Below are 14,654 nucleotides of genomic sequence, written 5' to 3' on the forward strand. Positions count from 1 at the left end.
GAAAAAGAGGTTTACTCACCCTGTACCAAACAATCTCTCGAAGCCTCCCGTCAGTTTTGAAGTTACACTTGAGAGTGACAGTCTCTCCCACAACGACAGGAGGCAGGGGCTCTATGGTAACTGTCAAATATCCTGAAAAGAAGAAAAAAAGATAGGAATGAGTATTGATATAGTACATGAATCATTTTAACAATATTAGTATTGACCTTGTTGGCATTGCCATTTGGAATAATACCATGATGTATGACTGTGCTATTACACAACCAGCACTCAAAAACCTGACGGTTAAGTATAGTAAGCAGTGTTTTGCCTGAACGCGTTCAGTGAACGATCTTTCATGAACTTGTTCATATTTGAACTGAACATACTGTATTTCTGCCTGATTAACGTTATTTTGAATGCGTTCATTCTGGCGCTCGTTCAAGAGAGTACCAAATTTATATAGAAAACCCTGCTAAAACACACAGTAAACTGGCAACACCAGTTGAACCGCCGCATGTCATAAAAATTCTCGATGATGTTCTGTGTCCACACAATCTGCCTGGAAGGCCCTATGCCCATGACCTAGCAACGCTGCCTTGAAGGCCCCGTTGGGGGGACAAAACACCCATCAAATGGAAGGAAAACAAATGAAGGCATATTTTTTTCAGTATTGCTTTCTTGAGGTTCCTTTTTAGTATGGACTGACATGGAATTTGATGTGAATTGTTTCCAGGTTTGGAAAATTATTAAAATGGAAAAACATTTGCACTTCAAGGACTAGTGTCCTGTTTTAGTTTGAATAATTCCTCATTAAAAAGACCATTAAAGCAGCAAGTTTGTCCTCATGTTTTTTGAGAAAATAGTGTAGGGGTGAAATCTGCAGCTGGCTTCAGTGTGGACTGAATGGGCGGCAAAAAAGCATTGAAGCAACAGTGGGGAAATGCCAGTATTCTGAGGTCTGTCCCCTCAATGCTAATGTTAACCCTAGGTTGGATAAGGATTCAACATTGGATAGGAAGATGAAATCTGACGCATAGTTTCAGTGTTAAAACTGATACAAATTGCTTTCTGTGGTTCTATATGGGCTGTGGCAATAACATTGAAAAAAAAATCTTGCTGCAACATATTGAAAAAAAAGAACTATGAACCTGTTAATTTTTTAACTGTGAACTTAGTTCAACATTTTTAATGATGAACTATGAACTGAACTAGTTCATTTTAAAATGTGTGAGCTGAACTTGCTCCGTTTCTTCGTTTGGAAAGTGAAAGAAACAGGCACTGCAACCATTCCTCCACCCATGACAACATCATCAGCAGTGTGGCATGCACGGAGTAGCTATCACAGCAGTTATTCCCTATCAGAAAGAATAATTGTTTATATTTTTCTTTTTAATATCTTCTTCCTTTTAAAACCTAAAAATGTGTGGACTCTGTTAAGAACTAATTGCCTATATTGTACACAGAATTCCTTCATGAAGTTAGACAGATTGGAAGTTCGGATTGTCAAAGACTGGAGAACTAAAGTCCCAGATGGCATCTTCACATTGTGCCTGATCATCCGGCTTTTTGCACGAAGGAAGACACACACACTTGCAAGTATAGCATATCAGCACATGCATGAGATTATATCTCCCTAATATAAATGGATGGATACAAAGGTATTAACATAGTGATAATGAGAAAACCCAGGACAAGAAAAATGTATCCAAAAAGTGGAGGGAGGCAATTAAATGGAAACTGTCAAGAACTAAAGAGGATACATTCAAGTGATGGTAACGCTTGAAATAAAATCTCTGAGGGGAGGGGGGGAATGTAGTTTCATGGACACATCCATTATATCTATCTGAAATATATCTAGTTTACATTTAAGTGAAGAGGGATCTCTTTTTGTGCCACATCTCTGGCTGACAGAGTGAGGCTGTGGCGGTGTGTGGGCCGACTTCCAGTGACAGACAGCTACCGCTCTGCCTGAACATAATAGCAGTATCACATTCACTGTTTAATGAGGGAAATGTATCTTGTAAAACAGATGGGTAGCGCGGAAAAAATGGTGACCTTGTGTCGAACAATTGTGTTGTTAAAAGAATGTAATCTCTCCGAGGGTATAAGTGCTTTACAGGACTCTAAAGGGGATCATGGCAAGGAAGAACATTATTAAAGAGGAAGTCAAGAGGTAAAGAGAGTTGCACTTTTGTTTTGCAACACTATAAAAACAGAGATTTTCTTCAAGGTTCATGTTGAATATATAAAAAGTCTGTGTGACTTTGTTTTAGAGAAATAAAGAAGTGAGAGAGATTTACAAACACATTGGAAGGCTGAGAATGTAAAGTATAAGAAGAGCAAAACATTCCCAGAAAATGCACTCACAGCACGCAGCCCCACTAAAAAAACTCAAAAATCCAAAGCATTGGCACCCAAAGTGCCTTTTCCACTCCACTGCTGAGATCACAAAAGTTTTCTTTCAAATATAATTTAAGATATTTTTTCCTTATTGATGGCGTGCTGTGTAGGCACACAGGTTTGGATGGCTGTGACAAAAAGGATTGTAGCTTTACCACTGCACCGGCGTTGGAAGTCAGAAAGAAATTCACAGTATTTTAATATGTTTACGTGCTCCACAGGGCTCCTTTTAAAAGCCGCTGACATGCTGTGAATGAATATATGGCTTCTTGACTCAGATTTGTTGCTGAGGAGACAAAACATTTGTTGTTGTTGTTGGACCAGAATGTAAACAGTCTGGTCCTAAGATTTTAAATTCCAAGTGGGATAAAGCTGTCTCAGGCAAAACAACTCAGAGCTGTCTGCTAATTGTTCAATATCCAATACTGGTATTACATTATTCCATGTACTCGGATTATAACTATAGTTTATTTGGATTAATTAATATCAATTAATTAATAATACTTTATGTTAAAGATCATACAAAATCATGTTGTATATATGTTTGAAATTGGTATTGTTAAGTGTTCATTTAGCTTGGAATGAAATATATATATTTATATATTTTAATGTATTAGTTATATCAACTTGTATGTTCATGTAAACAGACATGAACTTTCATTTGTTCATTTGCTTGTACCTTGACATGTTTCGACTACTTCCTGCAGTCTTCTTCAGAAGTGTCAGCTGTTGCTGTGACGCGTGTTGTGTCAGCTGATGTTATAGACAACCAGCCGTCCCGCCAAACAAATGAATACTAGTCTGTTTACATGAACATACAAGTTAATTTATCAAGTTAGACTAAATGAACCTTTTTGAGTTATTAGTTATATCAGTATAAGGCATCTTAAAAGAGCCAACAATACTGATTGAAAAAGTATCATGTATTCTATTTGAAATTAACATTAAACTATCAATCATAGCAAAACTATAACAATTATATTTGACACATTTAGCTACTGAACTGGTGAAAGACGACATCATCTATCAGCCACCCTGACATTTCTTAAAATAAAAAACAGGCTGACTCAACAATTCACACCATGCGTGTCACAGTTCACACTGACTGTTCTATGTGAAATAACATTAATTCTCACAGTAGCCACATGCACTAAAAGGGCAATTAGAATGAACACAAACATGTTGACGTGTTTTACCGCTAGAGGGGTTTGTATTAAAGTCACATTACATGAGCCAAACAAATCTGTGGATAGAGTTTGAAAAGAATTGGTGCCCTGTCAAAGGGAAAATAGCACAAGAATAGCACGCACTAAGCCCATGTCATTCACCTTTGATGTGGTGTTTGCATAAATCCATTCAAATATTTTCAACAAACTGCTTTGTTCCCCTTGTCTGCATGTTTGTGAGTTCATCCTACATAGATGCAGTAATATCCACCATGAGCCATCAAAACACTCACATGTTAAATTGAGATTACTAGGTATGCGATCTCAGAGAAAATGCTATATGGTGCAGGTGCACTTATATTCTTCAATAAAAAGAGCCTTTAATATTAGTAACTCACTCATGCACTGGTTCACATTCGGTCACTCATTGATAGCCTGAGTGGCCCTTTGCATTCATCAGGAAACATCTACAGACATGACAGCAAACAAGGATTATTCAGTCCCCTTTCAGCAATACTCCTCATAGTAGTCTACATAGTTCATGGTACACCATGCTATTTTGCTGTTCCACAAAAAAAGAAGATGGATCTAAAAATGCTTGAGCCGGTAAACAGTGCATATTACCTGGGTTAACAGAATACAATTTGGGCCATGTCAATGAAAGTGGGTCTTTGCAGAATAATTCTAAAGTATACATGTCTGAATGTACAGCATGTGAAACAGTGCACTTATAACACCTCCGTTTAGAAAAAAAAGGACTTCAGAACGCAGCTGTGTATCTGTGGGGCACAACAAATTACAGTTGGACAAAAGATGAGTAATGCGAAGCAAATGGCTAAAAGGGAGTCACTGACTTAACACTGCAGAAATTCAGTGGTTCTTGCCTTAAACACAGCACCCAGGGTATCTGTGTTGGTGTAAACTGGACACAGATCAGCCAGATGTGTCCCGTGTCAGTGCACCTGGATATTAAAGATTATTTAGCTTATTAAATATTCTTAATTCAATCAGCAGGCTGAAGAGATCTTCTCTCTCTCTCGAGTCAAATTGAACGGATAAACCTTTCCGGAGACTGCATGTCATTAACACAGAGCTGATGCTCTTAGAGAAAATCCTAGGCACTTACTAGGAACTCACAAGAAGAGCAGCATGGCCTTGTAAATGTCTCTCTTTGAATTTTTTCTTCTTCCAGAGAGGTGGTGAAAGTGCATTATACAAAAAAAATGTGTTGTACATTGTAACTATATAGGGATAACAATGTATCTTGCCTTCAGGCAGAAGGGCATATTCAGCTACTGGTTGTGAAATACTTCTTCCAAATATTATATCTGCTATCCAGTGTATGCTCACACTGTATCGCGTTACTCTTGTTAAATAATGTTTAATAATTAAACATAATAAAGCCAATAATTAGGGCTCGTTATTCAGACAAAATAAAGCCTACTGAATCTAGGTGGTCGTGTTGTGCGGTTGCAGGGATTAATTGTGAACAATTCAATGACTTTGTGGCACGGAAAATATAGCATAGCCAATGACAGATAAATGCTCCAGAGCGTGTGGGGATGGATGAGGAATTTTCAAAAAGAGCAAATTACATGGGTTATGCACTTGTTCCAGGGAAAGTTCACATTTCAAATAATCCCTGCGAGAAACTGGAGCAGTTGCAGTCTGCACATACAAAGACACGGGGGCATAATTCCCGCAATTCAATATCCATCCAATGCCATCCAAATGACTTCATAAATTAGACCCATTTTATCTGCCAATTCTCTGTTGAAAACATTCCAGCCTAGAAGATATTTCTTGTTATGCTTGATGCCCTTGTTAAAATACAGGCTACTATGGGCCAAACAGCAACAACAAAAAAACAGCGTTAATTCAACCCTGAGCCTAATCAACACGGCGCAAGTGTTTATGTAAGTTGTCACCCATCATAGATAATTCAACACTTGTGATTGTTTAGACAGCTGCCCCGGAGCAGAATCAACTCTGAGTGGACACAAAAGTCTCCAATCAGCCCCTCGTCAAGTCAAAATGGGAAAAATCAAACCAGCCAAATCTACTCTGCAGGCTCTCAAACCATATGGCAGGTTATTTTGTTTCTTGAAGCAACACATATGCTGCTTTGATTAATTACAGTAGGTATACACCTACAGTATACTCCATGCGACAAGACATGCACTTCACTGTTTTTATTTTACTTTAGTGTCTGATAAAGAATTGGGAAAAGTGAGAAGAAAAATTAAAAGAGCTATCCATAAATTATACAGCAGTGTTTTTATTTCTGGGATAAAATGACACATGCAAAACAAGGTACAAAACGTGTTCAAATATTTTGAGCCATTCAAGGAAATGCCCTTCAGGTTGGCTATATCTGGCAAGCTCTAACAAGTTGTGTCCGGCACAATGAACACTGTAGTTTAGCTGAGCTAGACAGAGAGACTTACATTCTGTTTGTCACGGTAACGCTTCACAATATCGATCGTTACTTTGTTATGAGACCTGCATTCTGAGTTAGGCCCCACGCTTATTTATATAGTGCCCAGAGCTACCTACCCATAAGCATTTTCTGCCCAGCCACCTACATGAGCTAACCCTTGCTAGGCTAACGTTACCTTGAAATCTAACACTCTCATATCCCGGGTCGAACCTACGGCTAATGGCTAAGAGGAGAGATTTTAAATGTACTCGATTCAAATTAAAATTGTTCAGAATTCCAAGTGAAACCAACTGATTTTAGGGGGACATAATGTATTAGCCGGCAAACTAAGGGTAAGCGTTCCAATTCAGAAGAGCATCTCTGAAATAAATTCACTCATCTCAAAACCCTTATCCATATGGCCATGAACTATATAGGATATCGTTGCAAGAGCACATAAGCAAGTGCAGAGTGGCCCGAGAGTGCACAGCATTTAATTGGCTCACATTAGCTGGTTGTAGAGGCAGACAAGGCCTCCGGCTTGTCTCAATCCATCAGAGGAGCTGTTGGAACAACATCTAATGAGGGCTGCAAACTACGCTTTCTCCCATTAATAACAGCAATTTGCCAAGATGCAATGAGAAAACAAAACATAGCCAATGATGGACCGGCCCAAAATGTGCCTGGTATTGTGTTCTGTGATTTATGGCTATGGCCTACCTTTGCTTATATGTCACTGCAACTAAATGTGTGAGTAAAATGGATGGCAGAGTTCCTAAGCTCTCCTCTTCATCCTTGCCTCTAAGCAGTGCAAACAAACAGAACAGATATGAAGTGTCTATAACATATATTTTAATGATCTCCAAGAAAATAAAGTATGTGAGAAAAATATGCTTTACAAAAGAGTGACTGCAAGAACATAGGATACATGTCACGCTAAAACAGTTGCAGTATAACAAAGACAGGACACCATGGCACCAATGTGGCATACTGTGGAAGCAATATCTACAATATCTGACATCTTTTTCCACTACTGTATGGAAGTCCAGCGATGACCACATAGGGTAATCAATGCAATCCAGTCAATAACCACGCTGCTAAAGCCAGGTGACAGATCTGAAGGCAGGAGCTTAAGGCAAGTGAGTGAGTGATGTGCCATTAGGACTGGAGGTTCTCTTTGGAAAAAAGCACGGCCAACATATTAAAGCTGCACATGTTTTGGCAGCGTTTACCTCTCCATTTGTAATATTTCCATTTGGTTAATGTTCTGTAGATCCCATATGAAAATGTTTCAAGTGCAGAGCATAAGGCAAGCAGGGGGGAGGGGGGTGTATTATGCAAAGAGAACACTGTATCATATTTGTATTATTCAATTAAAATGATATTCAATAAAAAAATGGTGGTGAACAATTTAGGGGCTATTTAGGTGTTTGGAAAGCCACATGGAAGTACCTTTACTGCCTCGTCCTGTTGTGTCTTTAAACACGCATAAGTCCCATCACCAGGTTACAAACAAGGGCCGCGTTTCCCAGATTCGATCGTTCTTTGGGACCAAAGAAGGCTCGAAAGAAGAGTTCGCCTAAGAAGGAGCGCTAAGATACGGGTGTTTCCCAGATGCCGTCTTAAGTCCCTTCTTTGGAGAGCCGTAAGATGAAGCGAAAGAAGCATCGAAAGACGCTCTTAGCGGGAGCTGTCCACCGCGGTGGTGCTGAAACTGAATAAATCAATGCCAGGTGAATCGATCACCCACCCCTTTATCAGCGCATAAGTCACACACAGCGCCCTGTGGTCTCCCCCACACAGGTGGAATTAGGCTATGCATGTATCGTGTGTGTGTGAGGGGGGATATGGGTGCGGGTGCGTGTGTGGCAACAAGTGTATCCACGTAGTAATCAAGTCCATTAGCGCATATATACCCCCGTGGATATAGGCACACACATGTGAGAATGGAAGAAAGCGGCAGCAAAAGAAACAAGCGGGCACCGTTGTTTACCGCGGAGGAGATGGGCGTCTTAGTGGACAAGGTCTGGCGGCACCGGGGAGTTTTATTCGGGGGAACAAGCGGCAAAAAGAACATCACGGTGAAGAACCGTGTTAGGCAGGCCATAGCCGAAAATATGTCCCCCTACAGCCCATGTGGCCTGCGTGACTGGCGTGCTGTAAGGAAGAAGTGGCAGGAGTTCAAGAACCAAACAAAAAGGAAGAGTGCAAAGGTTTCACTAATCAATCTCCCTTTGTTGCAGGTGATGCAGACGCCCAGTAAAGTAGTAACCCCTCCCCCATATGGTTTCAATAAACTATTTTGGTTTATTTTCAACCATGTATTGTCTGGATCATTTTGCATTGAAATGAGGGTGTCAAACCTAGCAACAAAAAGTCCCAGGCAATTTGTAATTTATCTAAGCGTAGGTTAATGACGTGTGCATATTGTGCGCCCTTTCAACACTGCATTTTTTGCCGCTGATTTCCCACTTGTTACATGGTCACCTCAGAAACGTGGAGACTATACTCCCACATACTGTATGCAACAATACTTCCTTAACATTCCAGTGCCAGACTTTCAGGTAAAGCACCCGGACACTGCAGCAATAAATTATAGTGTGCAGGACGTTACATGTAGCCTACATCTGCTGGTTCTGTTTATTTATTTCAGCCTTCAGGCCAGACAGTTGATATGGGTGGTGTGGTGGTTGTGGGTTTATGGTTTAGTGATCAGTGCTTGGTGACTGGTGGTGAAGATGTAGGGGCTGGGGTTTTTGGACCTCAGAAGAGGTTGATATGTTCCTAAAAACACAGCGCAGCAAGGAGCTGCATCTCCGGGCTGAAGGCAAAATTGCAGCGGGTTGCTCTGGATGTGTGGAGACACCAGAGTGATCAGTCGTTGGATCTCCGCACGGGGCAGCCGGTACTTTGCCTGGACGGCCCGGTCTGATAGCACATCCAGTGGGTATAAGTGCCGACGCACGTATGTATTTATGTAAACCGTCTGGCTTTGCGCACGGCGAGGCTGTTGGTTCGCAGCGAGAAGGTGTTGTATTGCAGCCATGGTTTCTCACACGCGCGGACTTTGGCAACGCCTTTATAGCAGGTGGAGCCGCTCTGGATGAGGTTCAGCTGAGTTCAATTAAATCTGTTTCTTTGATATCTGTGAAATGCCACAGGGTTGTTGATGGGTTTTTTTCAGGTCCGCATTGAGCATTGTTTTATTATTTCGAAAAGTGGAGGAAATGAATTTCCCTGACGCGGCATGATCACTGACGATGTTGTCGCTAAGAAGGTTGAAAGAGTGGGTCAGCTCCATCTTACACTTCCGTCTTAGTGAAAGAGCTTCTTTCGCTAAGAACGAATCTGGGAAACGCATTCTTTTTTCACAGTGTTCTTAAGAGCGCTCCAAAGAGGCACTTGTACATTTGCTGCATTTCGAAACCACCTGATAAACAGTCAGGGCCTTGACTGTTGTGCAGCATTAAAGTACAACTCTAGTGAATGTGTCATTATTTCATCAGGTGAAAATAATACTCGACTTCCTTCATTGGCTTTGACTTTACTTCAACACGTGATTCTTCAAGTCATAAAGGTTTTTTTATTTTTCATTCCACCTTCACTCTGAATTAGAATCCATCTGTTTTTTGACCTTGGTCTTTTTTTAAAGTTATTCTCCCTTTGATTCATTCCGTTTGTGCGACAGTTTTTCTTCATCGCTGAGATGGGGCCATGTGCCATCTCCGGTAGTCAAGAGCTTTACAAGCAGAGTGTTGTGGGAGCAGGCACACAAGCCATTTGTTTGACAGCTTGTGTTGCCTTATTGGTCTCTGTTGCAATGCTGTATCTAGCTGTGTTGCTGCATATCTCACACTTGTCATGGGGTTGTGACCAAAAAGTATGGCCCAAACTGCCAAAACAGGGTTGTAAAGGAATTTACATTGTCCCTTTTGTGCAAGTTCTTCAACAAACTACAAGTGTTGACAGCCACATACACCTAGTGGAAGAATGTTGTTGAACAAAGTCAACCCATCTCAGGTAGGGATATTTGTAACTGTACACGTATACGCTGCTGAGCTCAGAAAGCTTTACATTGAAGGAGAATCTGGATGACGGCGTTGTTGATTTATGCAGGCCAAGAACACAATCTGCGCCTTTGGAGAAGGTCTTCTTTTGTAAACAGAACGCCGAGAGCTGATGGGTTTTTCAATCAGAATGATTTACTGTTTAATGACATGCTTCAGCTTCAAGAGTGTCAGCAGCCGTCCGCTGTAATCCACCGTCCTCCCACAAGCGCACACTGCCACAGTGAATGGCAATCACAAGGAACCCTATCAATGGCTCCTCGTTCTGAAGGGCCTTAAGCATGTGGCATTATCATGTCATTGGTGAGAGGAGTTAGAGCCTGCGGGGAGGAAATGAAGCCAGCCTTCCCACATGGAGTAAGTCGTATGCAGTGGTGTGTATGTCAATGATTAAGTCAGCTGGCCAGCCAGAAAGCAATGCATCTTTGGTATCTCCATCCCACTCTCTCATTTTCTATCTCAGTTTAAGTGTTCCTCTTGCCTTCAAGCAGAACACTTAAATTAGAACTGGTGATGTTTTTCCTAATTGTTCCTGACTTTGTTTGAAAGCTACAGTATTTATTCACTTGCTGCCCCTCAAGATCATGAATCTTGTAAAAATAAATAAAAAAATGTGTTATTAATTGTTAAAAAATTGTGTTTCCAAAGAAATAATGGATTCCAACAGGGAAACAAGCCTCCCCCAAAAACACACACACACACACACACACAAACACACACACACACACACACACACACACACACACACACACACACACACACACACACACACACACATACTCAATGCAATGTTTCAGCTGAATAACAGCAACATGAGGCATTTCATGATGCAAACAGAGGGTTCAAGTGGCACCCAGGGAGTCGGGAGTACCAGACCTTCCATGGCCACATGTCCACGACATTAGGAAAAACGACAAACAGCCGTGTCTTGGATAGACTATACAAATGGAAATATGTTATGTGAAGGTATAAATGTGCCATTCGCTTGTGTGTTTCCTCTAGGGATTTGTAAAGCCTGATATAATCAGTGTGGGGAGTTGACCATGCATTTGTTTGTTCACATTCTGGGAGTGTATGACAAACAGGAAAAAAATTAATAGTTTAAATTAGAAAAAAAGACCAATGCAGCACTGCGCTTTGACACCAGTAGCGGCCTTAGCTATGTTTCAACCCATTCAATTGAATGGGGCCCCGCCCTCTGGGGGGCCCCCAAGCCCCCCCCCCCCTTTTTTTTTTTTTTTTTGATAAATAATTCTTGAGCAGGCTACCGGGCCCTAGGCCTCATAGTAACGTTTCATGTTGCATTGTCAAAGAGCTCAGTCACTCATGTCAATAACAGGGTCCAAAAAGGAATAAGCCTAAATATAAGGAAATAAATCATCATGGGCCCCTCAACTAGTAGGGGGAGAAATACAAAAGCATAAGAAAACAGCATTAGTAGCTCTGTCTAAGGGGCTTCATGATGAGCCTTTAGGGCCCCCACACACATACAGGAATACAATTTATGCTGTTCATAAAAAGTAGCTATCCACCCTGTATCTGTTGAAATGAGTCTCTCCATCATAGAACATGAGTCTGCAGACCAATCTACTGTACTGTTTTTACAGTAGCATAGTAAAGAGTGCTGCCTGATTAAGAAAAATCTGAAAAATAATGTTCCTGCTGCATCTCAGGATTTGATATAGCCTCTAAATGTTCCCCTCAAAGTGCACCAGATTGATGCATTTTAATTCAAAAGGCACAAATTTTCTTACGGGGGGGATGCCCCCGGACCCCCAAACAAGGACCAGGGTCCCTCCCACAGTATCCTTAAATCCTGTGAGAAAAACTGACTTCATTAATATGGTTTTACCATTAATTGTATATGTGCTGAAAAGTCAGTGTACCTGACTGGATAGGTAGGAGTGGGGGGGCCCTTTAAGAGTCTGCACCCAGTGGCCCATCATCTCATACAACTCTACAATATGTTTTCTTTTTGCGGGAAGCATGCACAAGCATGCACAAGAAATATGTATTAAAAAAAATAAAAATAAAATTAAGATTTTTTTTTTCAAGAAAATACAAAAAAAGTGGGGGGCCCCACACTAGGTCTTGAATGGGGCCCCCAGATTGTTAAGGCCGCCCCTGTCTGACACTAGTGCAATTTATCACTGACCCAGGATTACGACAGGCATATACTGTATAATGGCATAGCAATTTAACGGTGGTCATAAGAAACCAGCAAATGTTCTTTACGAGGACAGATCATGGGGTGATTTCCGGACGAAAAGAGAATTGTGAAAGGAGGAGAATAATGTTTTTGAAATGGCAGCCAAGTAAAAGCCACTTTACAAGCTTTACAAAATAAGATGTGACAACTACACAATCAAGAGCTCAGACAGAAAAAAAAATGATATATACATTTAAATGCAGTTACATTAAACTGATCTTATGAGCTACGGAAAAAAGGATCTTTTAATAAGGGGGACCGCGCATCTGGGTCTTCCTTATGTTTTCCAGGCTTTTGGATCACTGCACACAAAGCCAATGATGCTGTAAATGGGGCTGAAGTAATGTCGTACTCTAATAGCAGTCTCCCTCCCCCTTGCTAAATAAATTCATTATAATGACATCTGTTAAACTCTATGAAAAAAAGAGCTGACCTTATAACATGTCATTGTATTTATATTAATTGTATTTTTGTAGGTTTTAAGAAGATATTGCAGAACTGCATCACTTCTATAAGCAAACAATTTATTATTTGCCATTTTAGGTTCATTATTCCAGCTGGAAATGATACATTATAAATGTTCTGTTGCTGCCAATCTGAATAATTTAAGGAAAAAAAATCAACCAATGTATGCTCAGGGAGGGAAACAGCTTTTTGGAAAACAGCTGCACCCAAAAAGTAATGCATCTACAAGTAAGATATTATTTGGATATTAGTAGTGGAAATGTGTTTAGGACCCGATAAGAAGTTCTCTTATCAGGTTTCCCCCTCAACCTCAGCACATTTGTACAGCTTTGGAGAAATGCGATTTGGAAATGCAAATGGTACACTCATGAAGCCAAGATTGTAGGCTCAGCCATTGTCTGCCTGAAGCGGGCGTGTATAGTGTCAGCCATTGTGCGCCTATTTCAAATGTCAGTTAACTCCACGAGCTGATGTTTCCTTTTAACCAAATATAGTAACTTGGTCAACACAGCTGCTGCTCAGCTAGTTTTCAAACAGTTGCAGGGAACACAGACGATTTGTTTGGATGCCTTGAACCTTTAACTTAGAAGATAGAAGACGGTACACACACACAGCACTGTGAGCGTCAAGCGAGCAGATCCTTCTGGCACAGTGCTGCAGGCCCATACACCAAGATGTGGATCTATCTGAGCTTTCAAAAACATGAAACAGACAGCAGGGTATATTAAAAGGATGCTGGTATAAATGTGGATCTATTGAGCCGACAGGTACTTTGTTCCGGGACTGTTCTCTTGAATATTAAAAAGGGACAACTGCAAGTCAGACATTTTCTGTTATGTTGTTTTCGTGAATTTTGCTGGAGTTTAAAGAGGACCTATGATACTGTTCGACTTTTATGACCTATAAACATTGTTATAATGATGTATAGTCATGTTTAACCATACTAGAGTATCAAGTAATTACGTACATGCATTTCGACGTATTCCCTGCTGACCGTCTGGGGTGGCTATGCAGAGCACTAAAAACTATAGCAGCCGGTCGAGCCGAACTTGTTCAAATTTCCGGGTTGTGTCTGTCAAGCTGGGGTCGTTTCTGTCATGTTTCCATATGTGGTAATGCTGCCGCTCAGGCAAGCTCCGGCTGCATGCCCCCACCTTCCTTAAAATTTCCCGCTGCTGGAAGGAAGGTAACCAATCACAACGGAGTGGGGTTTGCAGCAGGGGGGAGGGGCGGAGAAGCTCAAAGCAGTGTGTAGAGAGAGACTGCTGTGCTCGCTAGGGTAAGAGGAAGAGTGTCCCGAAAATCTACATAGTTTTTTGTGATGTGATTCGTGTCAGGTTGCTCTATAGCAGTTTTTAACAAGAAATGAAGACCAGAAAAGTAGTATAAAAGGATCTCTTTAAACAAAGTTAGAGGAAGTAAAAGGAAAATGACATTGTTTATTAACTGTTCCCTGAATTATATGACGAGAACATTCAAGCACAAATGAACAGGTGGTGTAAGACATTTACTTCTCACTTGTGTTTCATCCAGCATATCTTGAGTGAGAAAATCAACTGCAGAAATTAACCGACGTAGAAAGTGTGAGTGTTGCTGCTGTTCAAAAGTTGTTGTTGTATGCTTGAAAATTAAGTGGACACATGCAGTTGAAACAGAAAATGTGTCCACCGCGCCAACCACCCAAAAAATTAATCTTTCAAACACCATTCATTATTATAGTCTTTATTCCTCTTTTCTTAGAAGCCTCTGGATAAATGAGTTTGGGTGTTTCACATGAATCAAACACATATAAAAGGAAATCAATTGTTATTAACACATACATACACGCATACGAAATAATTATCATAAATGGCTAGATGCAGCTGGATGAATAAGCTCCATAATATTTGGTCAATTTTAAGTTGATAAATGCTTCATATGAAGGCCATTATTTGGCCATAGCCTCC

At 40.7% G+C, this 14,654-nt stretch overlaps 1 protein-coding gene across 2 annotated transcripts in view; it reads right to left on the bottom strand.

Moving 5' to 3' along the window:
• The window catches only part of igsf21a (immunoglobin superfamily, member 21a), a 180,409-nt gene that overhangs the window by 124,346 nt on the left and 41,409 nt on the right, over positions 1-14,654 (bottom strand). For both annotated transcript variants that reach the window (XM_080026172.1, XM_080026171.1), the window contains exon 2: positions 20-132. In XM_080026172.1, coding sequence (XP_079882298.1) covers positions 20-132 — 113 coding nt within the window. The remainder of the gene's footprint in view (positions 1-19; positions 133-14,654) is intronic.

Source organism: Ammodytes marinus (genome assembly GCF_949987685.1).
Source record: "Ammodytes marinus genome assembly, chromosome: 4".
NCBI lineage: Eukaryota > Metazoa > Chordata > Actinopteri > Uranoscopiformes > Ammodytidae > Ammodytes > Ammodytes marinus.